Source organism: Macaca thibetana, unplaced genomic scaffold (genome assembly GCF_024542745.1).
Source record: "Macaca thibetana thibetana isolate TM-01 unplaced genomic scaffold, ASM2454274v1 unplaced_scaffolds2, whole genome shotgun sequence".
Taxonomy (NCBI): Eukaryota; Metazoa; Chordata; class Mammalia; order Primates; family Cercopithecidae; genus Macaca; species Macaca thibetana.
Genome location: NW_026088791.1, coordinates 28,518 through 45,237, shown reverse-complemented (window position 1 = coordinate 45,237; position 16,720 = coordinate 28,518). Strand labels below are relative to the sequence as shown.

At 62.2% G+C, this 16,720-nt stretch overlaps 1 protein-coding gene across 1 annotated transcript; it reads left to right on the top strand.

Annotated features, from left to right (window-relative positions):
* Positions 1-3,978: 3,978 nt before the first annotated feature.
* LOC126947244 (arsenate-mycothiol transferase ArsC2-like) lies at positions 3,979-4,395 on the top strand. Its single transcript, XM_050777960.1, has one exon. It carries the CDS (start codon positions 3,979-3,981, stop codon positions 4,393-4,395), a length of 417 nt encoding a protein of 138 aa, XP_050633917.1.
* The last annotated feature ends 12,325 nt before the right edge of the window (positions 4,396-16,720 follow it).

Sequence of the window (16,720 nt, the reverse complement as noted above, 5' to 3'; positions counted from 1 at the left end):
AGCACCCTCGTTGAGAGCCTTGATCGCCGGATCGTCCCAGGTGGTGATCGCACCGTTGAAGATCTTGGCAGCAGTGGGGCCGTCGAGCACGAGGTCGTCGACACCCTTGACGTTGTAGGTCACCGCGAGCGGGCCGAAGACGACGGGAAGGTTCCAGGCGTCGCTGGTGCAGCGTTCCTTCGCGCGGTCGTACTCGCCCTTGTCCTTGCTGAGCGGAGAATCGGAACCACCGATGTCGGTCTGGTTTCCGATGAACTCACTCACACCGGCGCCGGAGCCGTTGGAGGTGTAGTTGAGGGTCTGTCCGCTGCACGCCTGCTCGAACGCATTCACGAAACGAGTCATGGCGTTGGCCTGGGCGGTGGAACCACTGCCCTTGAGTGCCGACTTGCCGCCGCATTCGACATTCGAGGTCGAGCCCGCGCCAGTGGATCCGGTCGAACCCGTCGCGCCGGTGTTGTTGTCGCTGCCGCACGCTGAAAGCAGGAGGGTGCTGGCCGCCAGCACACTGAGGGCGGCGCCAGATCGCTTGAGCTTCACGTAGTTCCTTCGAAGTATCGGGGTTGCTCGCGCGGCGCGCGGCCACCGAGATCGAGTGACACTGAGCAGGGCTGATTGCCGCTCGGGTGATGAACCTAGAGGCCGGGGATGAACGGATATCGCTGTGAAAATGAACGGAACATGAATCCATGGGCGAAATTTGAATGAACGGCCCGGTTACCGGCAGGTATTGCTTGACTTTCCTGCATTAACTCAGTGATTATTGACTCAATGAACACTGAGGAAAATCCTTCGCTGGAACAACGGGCCTCGCTCTACGGTGCCCTGGCGGATCCGGCGCGCTTGTCGATCGTCGATATGCTCGTGCTCGGCGATGCATCGCCATCAGAACTGCAGCGCAGGCTCTCCATCTCGTCGAACCTGCTCGCGCACCACATCGGCGTCCTCGAGCGCGCGGGCCTTGTGCACCGATCGCGATCGGAAGGCGACAAGCGCCGCACCTACCTACGACTCGAGCCCGCCGCACTGGATGTGCTTGTTTCCCCCTCGTCGCGCGTGACCGCAACGCGAATCGTGTTCGTGTGCACCCACAATTCCGCGCGCTCGCAACTGGCTGCGGCGTTGTGGAACAAACAATCCTGCATCCCGGCAGCATCGGCCGGCACCCACCCCGCTCCCCGCATCCACAGCGGCGCACTCGCCACGGCCCGTCGCCACGCCCTACCTCTAGAAACATCACGCCCGGCCGCTGTCGAGGACGTCCTCGCGCCTGGGGACATGGTCATCGCCGTGTGCGACAACGCCCATGAAGAAATGCGCGAGAACCCGAACTCTCTTCACTGGTCGATTCCGGACCCTGCCCGCGCCGGCAGTGCCGCAGCGTTCGACCGAGCCTTCGATGACATCGACCACCGAGTCGCTCGACTCGCCCCCCATTGCCTCCCGAACGGAGAACTCTCATGACCGACAACCTCAGCACCGCAACACATCACCGCGATGACCTGACCATCGATCAACGGTTGGCGCTCAAAAGTGCCGCCGCGCACCTTGCCTCTGAATTCACCGACGTCTTCAACACCGAAACCATCGAGCGTTTCCTGCATTCTTCCTATGACCAGTTCGCGGGCCGCGCCTCCGTCGTCAACTACCTCCCACTGCTGGCCGAACGCTTCGCCCGGCAGCGACTGCGCGCCCTGGCCAAAGTCGAAGGACTCTCCAACGACGGCAAACCCACCGTCCTGTTCCTGTGCACGCACAACGCGGGACGATCCCAGATGGCCATGGGATTCTTCGAAAAACTTGCCGGTGAACGTGCCGTCGCGTGGTCAGGCGGATCCGAACCCGGCACCAGCGTCAACGAAGCAGCGATCGAAGCAATGGCCGAACGTGGCATCGACATCAGCAGTGAATATCCCAAACCGTGGACGGACGAAGTGGTCCGCGCTGCCGATGTCGTCATCACGATGGGCTGCGGAGATGCATGCCCGATCTTCCCCGGGCGTCGCTACGAGGAATGGGTCCTTCCCGACCCCGCAGGTCTCGGGGTCGACGCCATCCGTCCGATCCGTGACGAGATCGAACGGCGAGTACTCGCTCTGCTCGATGACATCGACGTTGCTGCCCAGCACTGATGCGCTGGCGAAATTCCGCGAAGAAGGCTTCTCATGTCCATTCCAGCAGTGCTCACCGCTTTTGTGCATTGGCTCCGTAGCGGCTACCCCGACGACGCACCCAGATACGGCCACAGCCCGCTACTGGCCCTGATGGATCAACGGCTCTCACCTGAACAGCTCAGTGAAATCGTGATCGCGCTCGACGGAAAACCTGTCTCCGAGGCCATCGACATCCAAGTGGCCATCACAGCTGCCACAGGGCGAATGCCCTCACCTGCCGATCTGAGTACCGTATGCACGGCTATCGAGAAATCCGCGTCCATCGAGGGGGTCTCCACGTGCTGCAGAATCAGGGGCGTACCCCATGTTGCGAACTGATTCGATAGATGTCAATATTGACGTATGTCGAATCAAGTGGAGCGAAACGAGCCATGCTGCTCGCCGCTCAACCGTGAACCCTTGACCGAGGACTGGGCGGGCGATCTGGCCCGCATGTTCAAAGCCCTCGGTGACCCCGTGCGTCTGCGCCTTCTCAGCTTGGTAGCAAGTCACGAAGGCGGTGAAGCCTGCGTCTGCGACATCTCCGACACGTTCGATCTGTCGCAGCCGACTATCTCGCATCATCTCAAGGTACTGCGCCAGGCCGGGTTGCTCGACTGTGAACGGCGCGGTACCTGGGTCTACTACTGGGTTATTCCGGCTGCCCTGCAACAACTTTCCGCAGTTTTACTCGTGGAATCAGCCCCCACTGTCTTGGACATCCGACAGGAGACAACTGTATGAGCGCCCCAGTCAGTACCGCTCACCCGGCAGTCGTCGGAAAACTCTCTACCCTCGACCGTTATCTACCGGTGTGGATCGGCGTCGCGATGGTCGCAGGGTTGCTGCTTGGCCGCTGGATTCCCGGTTTGAACACCGCGATCGAGAAGGTCCAGATCGACGGCATCTCACTGCCGATCGCCTTGGGTCTGCTGATCATGATGTACCCGGTGTTGGCGAAGGTTCGCTACGACCGCCTCGACACGGTCACCGGCGACAAGAAACTACTCGTGGGATCGCTGGTTCTGAACTGGGTTCTCGGGCCCGCTTTGATGTTCGCGCTCGCTTGGCTGATGTTGCCGGATCTTCCCGAATACCGCACTGGGCTGATCATCGTCGGCCTCGCTCGCTGCATCGCGATGGTCATCATCTGGAACGACCTGGCCTGCGGAGACCGCGAAGCCGCCGCCGTTCTGGTCGCGATCAACTCCGTGTTCCAGGTCTTCATGTTCGCTCTGCTCGGTTGGTTCTACCTGTCCGTCCTACCTGGTTGGCTCGGCCTCGAACAGACCACCATCGACACCTCGCCCTGGCAGATCGCCAAATCTGTTCTGATCTTCCTCGGCATCCCGTTGGTAGCCGGGTTCCTCTCCCGCTTCTTCGGTGAACGCGCCAAAGGCCGCGACTGGTACGACAACAAATTCATCCCCAAGATCAGCCCCTGGGCGCTCTACGGTCTGCTGTTCACCATCGTCGTGCTCTTCTCCCTACAGGGCGAACAGATCACCTCACAGCCGTGGGATGTCGTCCGGATCGCGCTGCCGCTGCTGGTGTACTTCGCGTTGATGTGGGGCGGCGGCTACATCCTCGGCGCCGCAATCGGATTGGGCTATGAACGCACGACGACCCTGGCGTTCACCGCCGCGGGCAACAACTTCGAACTCGCGATCGCCGTAGCCATCGCCACCTACGGCGCCACCTCCGGTCAAGCGTTGGCGGGAGTGGTCGGCCCGCTGATCGAGGTACCGGTGCTCGTCGGCTTGGTCTACGTCTCCCTTGCCCTGCGTAAACGCTTCACCCCCACCGTCGGAAAGGTTTCAGCCTCATGACCAGCAAGCCCAGCGTCCTGTTCGTCTGTGTCCACAACGCCGGCCGATCGCAGATGGCCGCCGGATTCCTCAGCCACCTCGCCGGCGACGCCATCGAGGTCCGATCCGCCGGATCCGCACCCGCGGACACCATCAACTCCGCCGCAGTCGAAGCGATGGCCGAACTCGGAATCGACATCTCCGCCCAGACCCCGAAGATCCTCACCACCGACGCCGTCCAGGACTCCGATGTCGTGATCACGATGGGCTGCGGCGACACCTGCCCGATTTTCCCCGGCAAGAGCTACCGCGACTGGGTCCTCGACGATCCCGCCGGCCAAGGCATCGACGCGGTCCGCCCGATCCGCGACGAGATCAAAACCCGCGTCCAAGCCCTGATCACCGAACTCACCGCCCCGTCGGTATCGCGCTGACCACCCACGCCCCCTTCGATTCCGTGAAAGAGACACTATGACCATCCCGTCCACGGTCCATGACGTCATCATTGTCGGTTCCGGACCGGCCGGCTACACCGCTGGTGTCTACACCGCGCGCGCTGAACTCGCGCCCCTGCTCTTCGAGGGAACCCAGTTCGGTGGCGCCCTCATGACCACCACCGTGGTCGAGAACTTCCCCGGATTCCGCGAAGGAATCATGGGCCCCGATCTGATGGAACAGATGCGCGAGCAGGCACTGCGCTTCGACACCGACATCCGCACCGAGGACGTCGAGGAGATCGATCTCAGCGGCCCGATCAAGACGGTCGTCGCGAACGGCGAAACCTACGCCGCGCACGCGATCATCCTCGCCATGGGCGCGGCAGCCCGCTACCTGGGCATTCCCGGTGAAGAACGCCTCCTCGGCCGCGGCGTCAGCGCCTGCGCCACCTGCGACGGCTTCTTCTTCCGTGACCAGGACATCGTCGTGGTCGGCGGCGGCGATTCCGCGATGGAAGAAGCAACCTTCCTCACCCGTTTCGCTCGCTCGGTCACCTTGGTGCACCGCCGCGAGGAGTTCCGCGCCTCACGGATCATGCTCGAGCGCGCCAAGGCCAACGAGAAGATCCGCTTCCTGACCAATGCCGAGCCCGTCGAGGTGCTCGGTGAGAACAGCGTCACCGGCCTTGTCGTGCGCGACACTGTCACCGGTGAAACTTCCACACTCGAGATCACCGGCATGTTCGTCGCCATCGGCCACGACCCGCGCAGTGAGCTCGTCAAGGGCCAGGTCGATCTCGACGACGTCGGATACGTGCGCGTCGCTCCCGGTTCCACCGCGACCTCCGTCGACGGCGTCTTCGCTGCCGGTGACCTGGTCGATCACACGTACCGTCAGGCGATCACCGCTGCCGGCACCGGATGCTCCGCAGCAATCGACGCCGAACGCTGGCTGGCCGACCGCGGCGACATCACCGCCAACACGCTCGACGCAGCCGGCCACACGGTCGACGCCGTCTGACTCCCACGCCCAGCGAAAGGAACTTCGATGAGCAAGCCTTCAGTGCTGTTCGTGTGCGTCAAGAACGGCGGCAAATCCCAGATGGCCGCCGGCCTCATGCGCAAAGCCGCCGGTGACCAGGTGGACGTGTACTCGGCCGGCACGAAACCAGGCTCGGCGGTCAACGCCCTGTCTGCCGAAACCCTCCTCGAGGTCGGGGTGGACATCACTGGTGAGACCCCGACGCTGATCGATCCGCAACTGGTGCGCGATGTCGACCTCGTCGTCACCCTGGGCAGCGAAGCGAAGGTCGATCCCGTCGCCGGTACCGACTTCGAGAACTGGGACACCGACGAGCCGTCCGAACGCGGCATCGACGGAATCGAACGAATGCGCCTGGTCCGCGACGACATCGCCTCCCGCGTCGACGCTCTCGCTGCCCGTCTAGCGACCCGCTGATATCGGAACCGCTAGCCGCACCATCGAAGACCCGCGAAGTAAGAAAGAGGACATCACCATGAGCACCATCGAAGTATTCGAACCCGCACTGTGCTGCAACACCGGCGTCTGCGGCGACGACGTCGACCAAGCGCTGATCACCTTCACCGCCGACCTCGACTGGGTCGCAAGCAACGGCGGCACCATCACCCGCCACAACCTCGCCAACGACCCCCTTGCGTTCGCCGGCAACGACACCGTCGCAGCATTCCTCAAAATTTCAGGCTCCGAAGGACTCCCGCTGGCGATCGTCGACGGAGTCACCGCCCTGACCGGCACCTATCCCACCCGCAACCAGCTCGCGAAATGGGCAGGCATCACCGAACCGGGCGCCGCGGACGCGCCGGCCGGGATCGCCATGCTCGGACTCGCCGACGGCTCGGCATGCTGCTCCACCGACGACGCCGACTCCACCACCTGCTGCTGAAAGCGCCGACACCGCAATGAAGTTCCTGAACGATGCGCCCCGATTCCTGTTCTTCACCGGCAAAGGCGGTGTCGGAAAGACCTCCATCGCGTGCGCGAGCGCGATCACCCTCGCCCGCGCCGGGAAGAAAGTGCTGCTCGTGAGCACCGATCCCGCCTCCAACGTCGGGCAGGTGTTCGGTGTGAGTATCGGCAACACCATCACCTCGATCCCCGCAGCGGCGGGGCTGTCGGCCCTCGAGATCGATCCGGAACAAGCCGCTGCCGCCTATCGCGAGCGGATCATCGGCCCCGTCCGCGGACTGCTCCCCGAGAAGGAGATCGCGGCGATCGCCGAACAGCTCTCCGGGTCCTGCACCACCGAAATAGCGTCGTTCAACGAGTTCACCGGACTGCTCTCCGGCCAAGGCGACATCACCGCGGGCTTCGACCATGTCCTCTTCGACACCGCTCCGACGGGGCACACCATCCGGCTGCTGCAGCTTCCCGGATCGTGGACCGAGTTCCTCGACGACGGTAAAGGCGATGCATCATGCCTGGGTCCGCTGTCCGGGCTCGAGAAGCAGCGCGCCATCTACGCCGACGCCGTTGCCGCGCTCGCAGATCCGCAGCGGACCCGCCTCGTCCTGGTCTCGCGCGCCCAGCGTTCGACGCTCACCGAAATCACCCGCACCCACCGCGAACTCGCCGACATCGGACTGACCCATCAGCATGTCGTGATCAACGGTGTCCTCCCGGCGCCGGGCGACGACACCGATCCGCTCGCGACCGCGATCCACCGGCGTGAACAAGCCGCGATCGCCGCCCTGCCAACCGAATTGGCGCAATTGCCGACCGATCAGGTCCCGCTCAAAGCGACCAACATCGTCGGCATCGATGCACTCGAGAGCTTCTTCGCTGCCGACCTCAGCCCGGTATCCGCGGCCTCAGCGGACCCGTCCCTGCAGCTGCTCAGTGCTCCGCTCTCATCCCTGATCGACGAACTCGACACCGATGATCACGGCCTGATCATGTGCATGGGCAAAGGCGGAGTCGGCAAGACCACCATCGCCGCCGCCATCGCTGTCGCCCTCGCCGAACGCGGCCACCAGGTGCACCTGACCACCACCGACCCGGCCGCACACCTGACAGAAACTTTGAACGGGGAACTCGACAACCTCCAGGTCTCCCGAATCGACCCCGCCGACGCCACCGAGCAGTACCGCAACCGGGTCCTGACCACCAAAGGCAAGAATCTCGACGACCGCGGCCGCGCGAACCTCGCCGAAGACCTCCGATCGCCCTGCACCGAGGAAGTGGCGGTCTTTCAGGCGTTTTCGCGGGTGATTCACGAATCGAGCCGCAAATTCGTCGTCGTCGACACCGCCCCGACCGGTCACACCTTGTTGTTGCTCGACGCCACCGGCTCCTACCACCGGGAAATCGCCCGACAAATGGGTGAGAACACGAACTTCACCACCCCGCTCATGCGACTACAGGACCCGAACGCCACGAAAGTCCTACTCGTGACCCTCGCCGAAACCACACCCGTCCTCGAAGCCGCCGGTCTGCAAGCCGACCTACAACGCGCAGGAATCGAGCCTTGGGCGTGGGTGGTCAACAACTCCCTCGTCGCAGCCGAACCGACCTCGCCGCTCCTGAAGCAACGCGCAGCCGGCGAGATCGCCGAAATCGGCAGCATCACAAGCCAATACAGCCAACGAACCGCCATCGTCCCGATGCTCGCCGAAGAACCCATCGGCACAGATGCATTGACGGCGTTGAGTAAGGCCTGACGGGAGTGCGGAATCGACTTCTGGCTGGTCATTTACGGGGGCTGGATATGGTGGCGACGGCCGTGCGTTGATGGAGCTCCGTGCGAAGTTGGTGCGCTTCGAGGCTGAGTTGCTGGATTTGTGACGAAGCTAGAGCGACTTGTTCGGTGAGTTCGCGATTACGCGTGCGGAGCTTCCGGTTCTCGAGTTCGAGATTCTGGATGTGATTGGGTGGCGCCGCGAGTGTGGGCGTACTGCGGTCGGTCTGCCGGTGCTTCGTCAGCACCTCGACTGTCTCTGGAAAATTGCGCCTCAGGGTGGTGTTCGCGATGCCGAGGCGGCGGGCGAGAGCAAGAGCACTGGGCAGGACTCCACGTTCGGCCGATTCGGCCAGTAACGCGGCAAGCTCCACGGATACAACTGCCGTGGTTGGCAATCCGCTGGGCGGGGTCATCGTGGGTCCGGGCGGTGGCGGTCGACGAATGCGTGAATCTGTGAGGCCCGTTCGGAGAGTTGGCTGTGTAGGAGCGGTGGGAGTGTGGGACGTTCACGAAGGGTGGCCGCGATTTTCTCGGCCTCTGCGTTCAGTTTCGTGAGGTTGCCGACCGTGAGCGCGACGTTCGTGCAGGCGAGCGGTTGACAGTGATCGAGCTGCGGAACTGCGCTCTTGTCGGCGCTGCTGTTCAGACACAGCGCTTTTCGGACATCGAAGACACATGTTGCGTATTCGCCTGGGTAGATGGCTCCGGCTTTGCCTTTCAGTACACGTGCGAGCCGTTTGGGGTCGGTGATCACAGCCCCGGTGAACTGGGGATGGCCGGCCAGCGCCGCGAGTCGTGTTGCGCCTTCTGCTGCGGCTGGACCGGTCAACGGGGTGTGGGCGTGTTGATCGATCATGGCCATAAGATCGTTGCCTCTCAGTAGCGCTTGCTCAGCTTCGACCTCCGCACGGAAACCTGAATCTGAGGTTCCGGCGTATCCTTCGAACATTTGAATGCTCAAGTGGCGGTATGCGATCGCGCCCGCTACGGCTCCGCCGGGTTGTCGGGCAATGAACCAGCAAGTGTTCGTCGGAACTGTCGGGTGGACAGTATCCATGGTGCGCCGTTCACCGTGGGAACGATGTCGGTGCGTCCGTGGTCGGCGCAGTAGTTTGTTGATCCAGCTGCACAGATCGTTGAGCTGCACATTGGTGGCGCAGGTGGTGAAAACTCGATTGGGGCGGAAACCACTGGCTTCGTCGCGCGATTGGGTGAGAAAGGTGAATAGATACTCGGTGCCTGGCCGGCGTAGTTCGGTGAGGACGTCGATGGCGCGGGCCACTGGCGCGCCGACTGTCCATGTGGCGTCGACGCCGTGTGGATCTTTGGCGCCCTTGAAGGCTGTGCCGGAAACTGTCCATCGGTATGGGGTTCCGTCGGATCTTCGGAGAACCGTGACGCAGCCGGGTCGCAGGCTTTTGACTTCACTTTCGCGCATGCCGGACAGATAGGCGACAAGGACGTAGCAGGCGGTGTGGAGCATCCGTGAGAGCACTCTCGCGGACTTGCTCGGATGGTTGTTTGCGCAGATCCCGTTGGTCCACGGCTTTTCGTCGAGTCTCCCCGAGATGGTTATAGGAAACCATGTGTACGGATCGACGCCGACCAGCTTTTCGGCAGCGGCGATCGATTCCCACTGTTCAGGTCTTCGGATGTCGCTGATGCCGGCCTCCGCGGCGAGGAGTGATCGGTTCACTCCTCGCCTCGTACCGGGTAGGGGTTGTCCAGTTCGGATGTAGCGATCGAGGACCTCCGTCAGGGCTGCGTGTGCTCCGGAGTTTCGGCCAAGAGCGGAGGGCTTGGTTCGGTTCTTGATGGGCCCGCTGTGTTCGAGGGCGGTCAGGATGTCGGGTGCGAAATCGTCGACGAATCTCAACGACCATGCAATGAGCGGACCGAGTACCTGTTCAGGGATGCGAGGGGTGATGTTTTCCGCGCGTGAGCGCGATTGCTGGGACCATCCCTCGGCTGCGTACTGAGGGTCGAAGTTGAGGGGCTCGGTCAGGGCGCTTCGATACCGCCACAGCATGCGCACTGCGCGTCGGGCGTTCTCGCGGTGGCCGGTGTCGGGGACATCGGCGAGTAGGAAGAGGGCGTAGTTTCCGAGCATCTCGGGAGACAGGGCGGCCAACGAAATTCTGGGACACGTGCCATCGGCCCAGATTAGAAACCGTTTAACCTGTGGAAACAGAGCGGTGACGGTGCCCATGGCCAGGCGATACTCTCCCAGCGGTAACGGTCCCGATAAGAGGGCGGCGAAAAGCTCTTTCGCGGTGCGCTGTTGACGGGCGGGGATGGTGGTGAAATCCAAACGCTCCGAACTCAGATGTGATTGCAGCTGGGCGGCGTCGAGTCGCCACACCATGTCCGCGTATCGAGGAAGGCGATCATCGGGGATATCGGGGCGCAGCGGCCGCCCTGTGAGTACATGGGGGCCTGTATCGCAGTGGGGTTGTGGTTCGGTCATGGGATGTCCCAGGGATGTTCGACGAGGTCGAGAAGAGCATCAGCAGGCTTGATCAACTCGGCGTGTGAGACTTGTCCCGGCGTAAATTTGGGGAGTACTTCATATTCGATGGTCACCCAGACGGGGCCGTAGCGGCTCCACCAGTCGGACTCCGATAGCACACGATCGCCGTTCGTCGAGCGCCTGCCGCAAGCCGAGCACAGCGGGAAGGTGACTTGAGGTGATGACGCAGTTCGCGCAGTGGAAGCAGTCGAGAAATGTTGTGCGACGACATATTCGGCCGGTCGCAGGGTGAGCGTCGGGGTCAGTGCAACCATTCCAGAGTGCCTCATGATCCGCAGGGACTGCCGCTTCCGGAACTACCTTCAGCGAGCCGCCCGCGGCCGCAAGTGCGCGAACATGGGCATCGAGCGCAGCGCTCTCGGCTTCGGCGATGGCAGCGGTGAGAGTTTCGGCGCTCCATTCTGCTGCCGAAGCGTCCCCTCGAAGGTAATTCCCAAATAGCACTTCCACACTGTTCGAGCGTGCTGCAGAGGGCAGATGACCGCCCAACCTTTTGACTCTGGCAACTTCGATAGTGGTCCGGATCCGGCCGAACGTCACCGTCAACGGCCGTCCCACCTCCGTTTCGCTCGGCGGATCTGTGAGCAGTGAATGCCCCGCCGCCCATTCGCTGGGCATGAGGGGTGGGTCGGACAAAGATGCGCGAAACGGACTCATGTGTTCAGCAATGCCGGTGATGCCGCCTGCGATTCCGTTGCGCCAGATCGACCACAGTGCAGTCGAATCCGTGTACGTTCGCCCGCGGGTCATCAATCGGTGCAGTAGCAGGTACAGCCCTCCCGGTGTGTCGAGTTCCCGATGCGGTGGACCGATTTCCCAGGTGACGGTTTCATGCCAGTGCTGATCGCCCCGACGACGTTTCGTCAGCTGTATTTGCACGGCCGTTCCTTCCAGGATCTGGTGTTCGGCTGGTAAGTCTTTGAGAGTTTCCACATTCCGGCCGGTCAGCGCGATCAGGAGAATGAGGATCGGAACGAGATCCCTCTTCAGGAGGAACAGTTGTTCTGCCTGGGCGAGTCTGCGCCGCCACGTCATAGACGGTCCGGCCGGGGAACGCGGAACGATTCCGGTGCTGGCGATCTTTCGTAGTTTCGCCCTATCTATAGCGGACAAGGACTTTTCGGTGGACTTTGGGATTGTTACCGGCAAGAATTCGTTCCGAAAACTCGATTCGTGACCGGGTTGCCGAGACGTCAGCGCGTGCAGCGCCGAGGATTCGCGTGAATTCTCCATCCGAGTATCCGGACGCATTCAGCTTTCTGAACTTCGGAACCGAACGTGCCAGAGCAGCGTGGATGTCGGGGGCGATCATCTCGCGCAACGGAGGTTCGATCAATACTCGCCGCAAAATTGTCTGGCACTCCAGCGATCGGTTGATACTGGCCACAGATGCTCGCTGCCGGAGATACCCCTGGACATGCCGCAGCGTGAGAGCGGACGGTACTGCTGGCGAATCGGGAACCAAGTCGAGATACCGCAGAAACGAGGAGAGGAGCAGCCAGATCGAACGCGCGGACGCTTCTGTCCGCAATGTTCCGGTCGGACCTGTGCGTCGGGCGAATGCATCGAGTGCCGGTCCGTGCCAGCCGGGCATGGGCCACTTGTCGGCGGAGAACGTCCGTGTCCGTCCGTCATCTCCGATGAACTGGACCGATGTGGTGCTCGCAGCGTCGGCCGGAGCAGATGCGGTCGACGGTTCGTGGCGTGGTGAAACGTCATACTGACCCGTGGGTGTCTTCGATGGTTGACCGGTATGAGTTCCGGCACCCGTGCGGGGTTTCACTGCGAGGCATTCGTGTTCGAGGCCAATGGATTTGGCGGCGCTGGCGGTTCCTCCCCAATCGTCAGGCACCAATGCCATCCGGGTCTCCATTTCCAGCTCGGCGAGGGTGTGAAGGTAAATCATCGTTGTGGTGATCGAGCGATGTCCCATACGGCGCCGAACCCAGTCGAGGGGATCGCCGAAAATTCGTGTGTAGTGGCCACGTTGTTCCGCAGTCTGTTCGCGCAATGCCGCGATATGGCCGCGTTGAAGTTGTTCGAGGGTTACCACCGCAAAGGTATGGCGCAACATGTGTGGGTGCACGCGCAGAGGTATACCGACGTCGGCGCACCGGACGTTGGCCTCGTGGAACAGACCCTTCCACCTCGACACCGACACTGGCATTCCTCGTTCCGTCAGCCAGAACGAGGCGGGTTCCAATCCGCGATCACCGGCGATGTATAGGCGGCGCCGGTCGGTGTGGTCCAGATTGGAGACCTTTACGCGTGCCTTGACGCCGGCGTTCGTGTAGTCGACAGCGATAGGTTGGGCAGGGTCCTCGACGACGAGCGGGCGAGCGATTTTGTCGTACCGTCCGTGTGCGCGAGCGTCGTCGATAATCTGGCGGCGATCGACATCGCGGTAGTTGATCAGTTCTCTGACGATGGATTCCGGTATGTACACCCATCTGGTCGAGGAGCCTTTGGCGATGGCTACCGGGAGTCGGAAGCGTTGATAGGACACGGGCTGGTGCTCGGTGGGCAGGTCGAAGACCGTAAGTGCGGACTGCTCGGCGAGGCGTAGTCCGGTTCGCACCATGAGATCGCAGAACACACGCATTACGCGTCGCCCAGCGTCCGCGGAATGCGGGGCGAGGGAGACCGTCCGCGTTCATACCCTTCATTCCGGTGTCTCTCCATCGCCGATAAGAGGCTTGCGGAATCCACTCGATGTTGTCCCGGTTGACATCTCGCGAATAGGTCGTGGGACTACTTCCTTGATCGTCGATGCGGCCCGGGGTATGAGAGCGACCACTACGGGCATGGTGCGGGATCGGGTTCGCGGCGACGAATCCCTTGCGCACTGCCAGCGATAGAAGTTGTTGACTGCCGCGACTTCTCGGTTCCAAGTTGCTCCGGACACTCGTGGGCCGGAAGCATCGCGCCGTCGCCAGACCAGGTAAGCGACATGGTCGTCCTCATTCGCATCACGCCATGAGATGCCGCTCCGCGCTGAGGTGAGAAATGAAAGGAACGCGGCGATGTTGCGTGCATAGCCCTGCTGGCTGATCGGTGACATCGTGACGAAACTCGGGTTTCGGAAGTACGAATTGAGGTCCACGTCGTACTCGAACGACGGAGACAACAAAAACGGTGAACCGGGAAACGGGTCTTCTGGAAAGAAAATTCTTACGGCACCCTCCGGTGCACCGTAATCCGAGGGACGGGCTACACGAGTTTCGGTGATACACACTCGCCAGGAAGACAACAGCATCTCGGTTTCCCCTCTGCGGTCAATGACCGACGGTACACAAGCTCGCTTGTGTGAAGATTCACGCCACCACGGGCGACGGTAAAAACAGGCTTGGACCTTTGGTTATGGGTTACTTCCGATGCGGTAAGCGCCGCACAATAGAACTGCCCCCACGGCGCACCGCGCGGGCGTGTGCCGGCGATCAGAGGGCCAGCGGTTCCCGAACAGAGGCGCGGTCAGGCGCCGGCGATGCTCTGCGATCCGCTGACCTGCACACGTTCCGGTCCCTCACCGAGAGGGAGAGTCCGGATACGGCGATGCCCCGACAACGTCGCCGGGGCATCGAGAGGTGTTCACCTGCCAACTTGTCAGCAAGTTAACATCACAGAATCGGTCAATCGCGCGTGCGCCTGGTCTTGGCCTCGCGCCGGATCTCGGGTGCGCAGGCGATGACCAACGCGACGGCGGACACCACGGCTAGACACACACCGCAGGCGACACCAGCAAGGTAAGGGGTGAAGGTGAGAAAGATGGTCGCGAGTGCGAACCCGCCCGCGATGCCGGCCACTCCGGCCCTGATCGTCGTTTCGCGCACTCGGCGAGTTGCTTTCGGAATCATGGGTTCGGCCCTTTCCTCCGTTTCCTCGGTGTCCGGCCAGGTCTGTGACCGAACATCAGCGCAAATCGGGCAGTAGCTTTCGTCTCTGGCATGCGTCCACCCTCGTTCGAGAACGGATTCGATGTCAGCGCAACCGTTTTCGTTCTCGCCGGCGGTGATTCCACACCCATGGCAGCTCAGATATGGCGACGTCATCGTCATCGCTGCTCGCCGTCGACGCTCGGCGGACTCACGGGCAGCAGTACCGCGGCGATGCGCGTCTCTTCCCATCGCGATGGCCGGCGGCTGACTTCCGATCTTCCATCGACGAGGTCGCTGAGCGATCGGGCAACCTGATCGTCGGTTTCGTAACCGTTCCCCCACATGCTGGCCGGCCCTCGAACACCGCGGTTGTTGTCGATGACTGTGTAGACGACACCCTCGCCTTCAGGGTTCGGCCTGGTGAGGATGACGAATTGGTGGTCGTCGGATACCGCACGGACGGTCCACCACAGGTCTGCCGGTTGAACGAACTGCACGCGGTGCCCGGCAGTGAGGGCACATGCCGTGATCGTCGAGGGTGACGATCGTGTTGCGATGCTCATGATGCTCTGCTCAGCTTTCGTCGAAGTCCAAGCGCAGTGCATCGCTCACGAACGCACGAGTGCGACTGGCCGGGTGAGTCATCGAGCGGCTCGATGACCTGCGCATCGTGTCCGAAATCGGGCGTTGAACTCAACGGGGTGTCCCCTGATCCGGAGGGCGAGCCGGCGCCCGGCCGGCCGACCCTTCGAGGAGTGAGGGGACGTGTCGTCTTCCCAGCTGAAAGACCTTTTTCGACCTATAGGATCAATGATCCGGACGATCGCACCCGGCGGACGTGCCCGGCGGTGCGTCGCGCTCTTCCGGTTTCTCCACGATGAGTGGCCTCACCCCAGCCTTGTACCGAAATCCCCACCAACCATTCGGCAACAGAACCATTCCGGCCTGACCCTCGTCAGGCGGCGGAGTCCAGCCCTCGTCCGGGGCAGGGGGTCGAGTCATATCGACAGTGTCTCAACCTCCCGAAAACAGCCGCGAAGCAGGACAAACCTGCGCACAGTGGAGAGATGAGCGCCGCCACAGGAAAACCGGTTCCGCCGATGCTCGCCACGCTCGGCAATCCACCGACGGGGGAGCGCTGGGCCCACCGACGGGGGAGCGCTGGGCATTCGAGTCGAAATGGGATGGCCAAAGGGCAATAGCCACAACAGGTTCCACGTCCACGACTCTGTGGTCGCGCAACGGTAACAACATCAGTGCCTCGTTCCCCGAGATCGTCGACGCTCTCCGTTCGGTGCTCGATCACCGTGAAGCCGTCCTCGACGGGGAAATCGTCGCTCTCGGACCCGACGGTGTCCCCGTCCTTCTCCCCTGTTGCAGCGCCGGATGCACGTTCTGCGGCCCACCGCTCAGCTCCGCAACGAGGCTCTGACCTCGTACTATGTGTTCGATGTCCTCGACGTCGACGGAAAGTCGACGACCGAGCTTCCTTACCTCGAGCGCCGTGAAGCGCTCGCCAACCTCAGCCTCGAACATCCACGCATCAAAGTCCCACCACACTGGCTCAACGTCGACGGACCGACCATGTTGGAAGTCGCGAAGAAACACCATCTGGAAGGTATAGTCGCCAAGAATATTTCCTCGATCTACCAGCCAGGCAAGCGATCTCGGGATTGGATCAAAACGCCTCTGAGGGCTAATTGTGAGGCCGTAGTGTGCGGATTCGTCCCTGGATCGGGTGGCGCAGCGGGAGGAGCCGGGTCGCTGATCCTCGGCGCCCACGACGACTCAGGGGGCCTCAGATATATCGGAAACGTTGGTACGGGCCTGACCGATCGACAGCGCCGCGAACTGCGGGACAAGCTCGTCGAGCTCGAACAGTCGGTCAGTCCGTTCACCGTCGAGCCGCCGAGAGCTGTCACCCGCAATGCTTCCTGGTCAAGACCTGTCCTTGTCTGCGATGTGGAGTACCGGAGTTCACCGGTGGCAGCCTTCGGCATCCATCCTTTCGAGGGCTGCGGAACGACAAGACCGCCGATGAAGTCGACCTTCCCGGTCGGCACTGACCATGTTGTTTGAAGATGCGCTGTTCGGGAAAGAAATCCAGTTATGAGTACAGCTGAACAGACCTATCATCCGGACAAAAAGCGCCGGTCAGCGGCTTCTACGAGTGCGATTGCGGTGACGCTCATCGGGTC

Excerpts from the sequence above, each read along its gene's own strand:
- LOC126947244 (XM_050777960.1), top strand. The coding sequence starts at position 3,979 with ATGACCAGCAAGCCCAGCGTCCTGTTCGTCTGTGTCCACAACGCCGGC.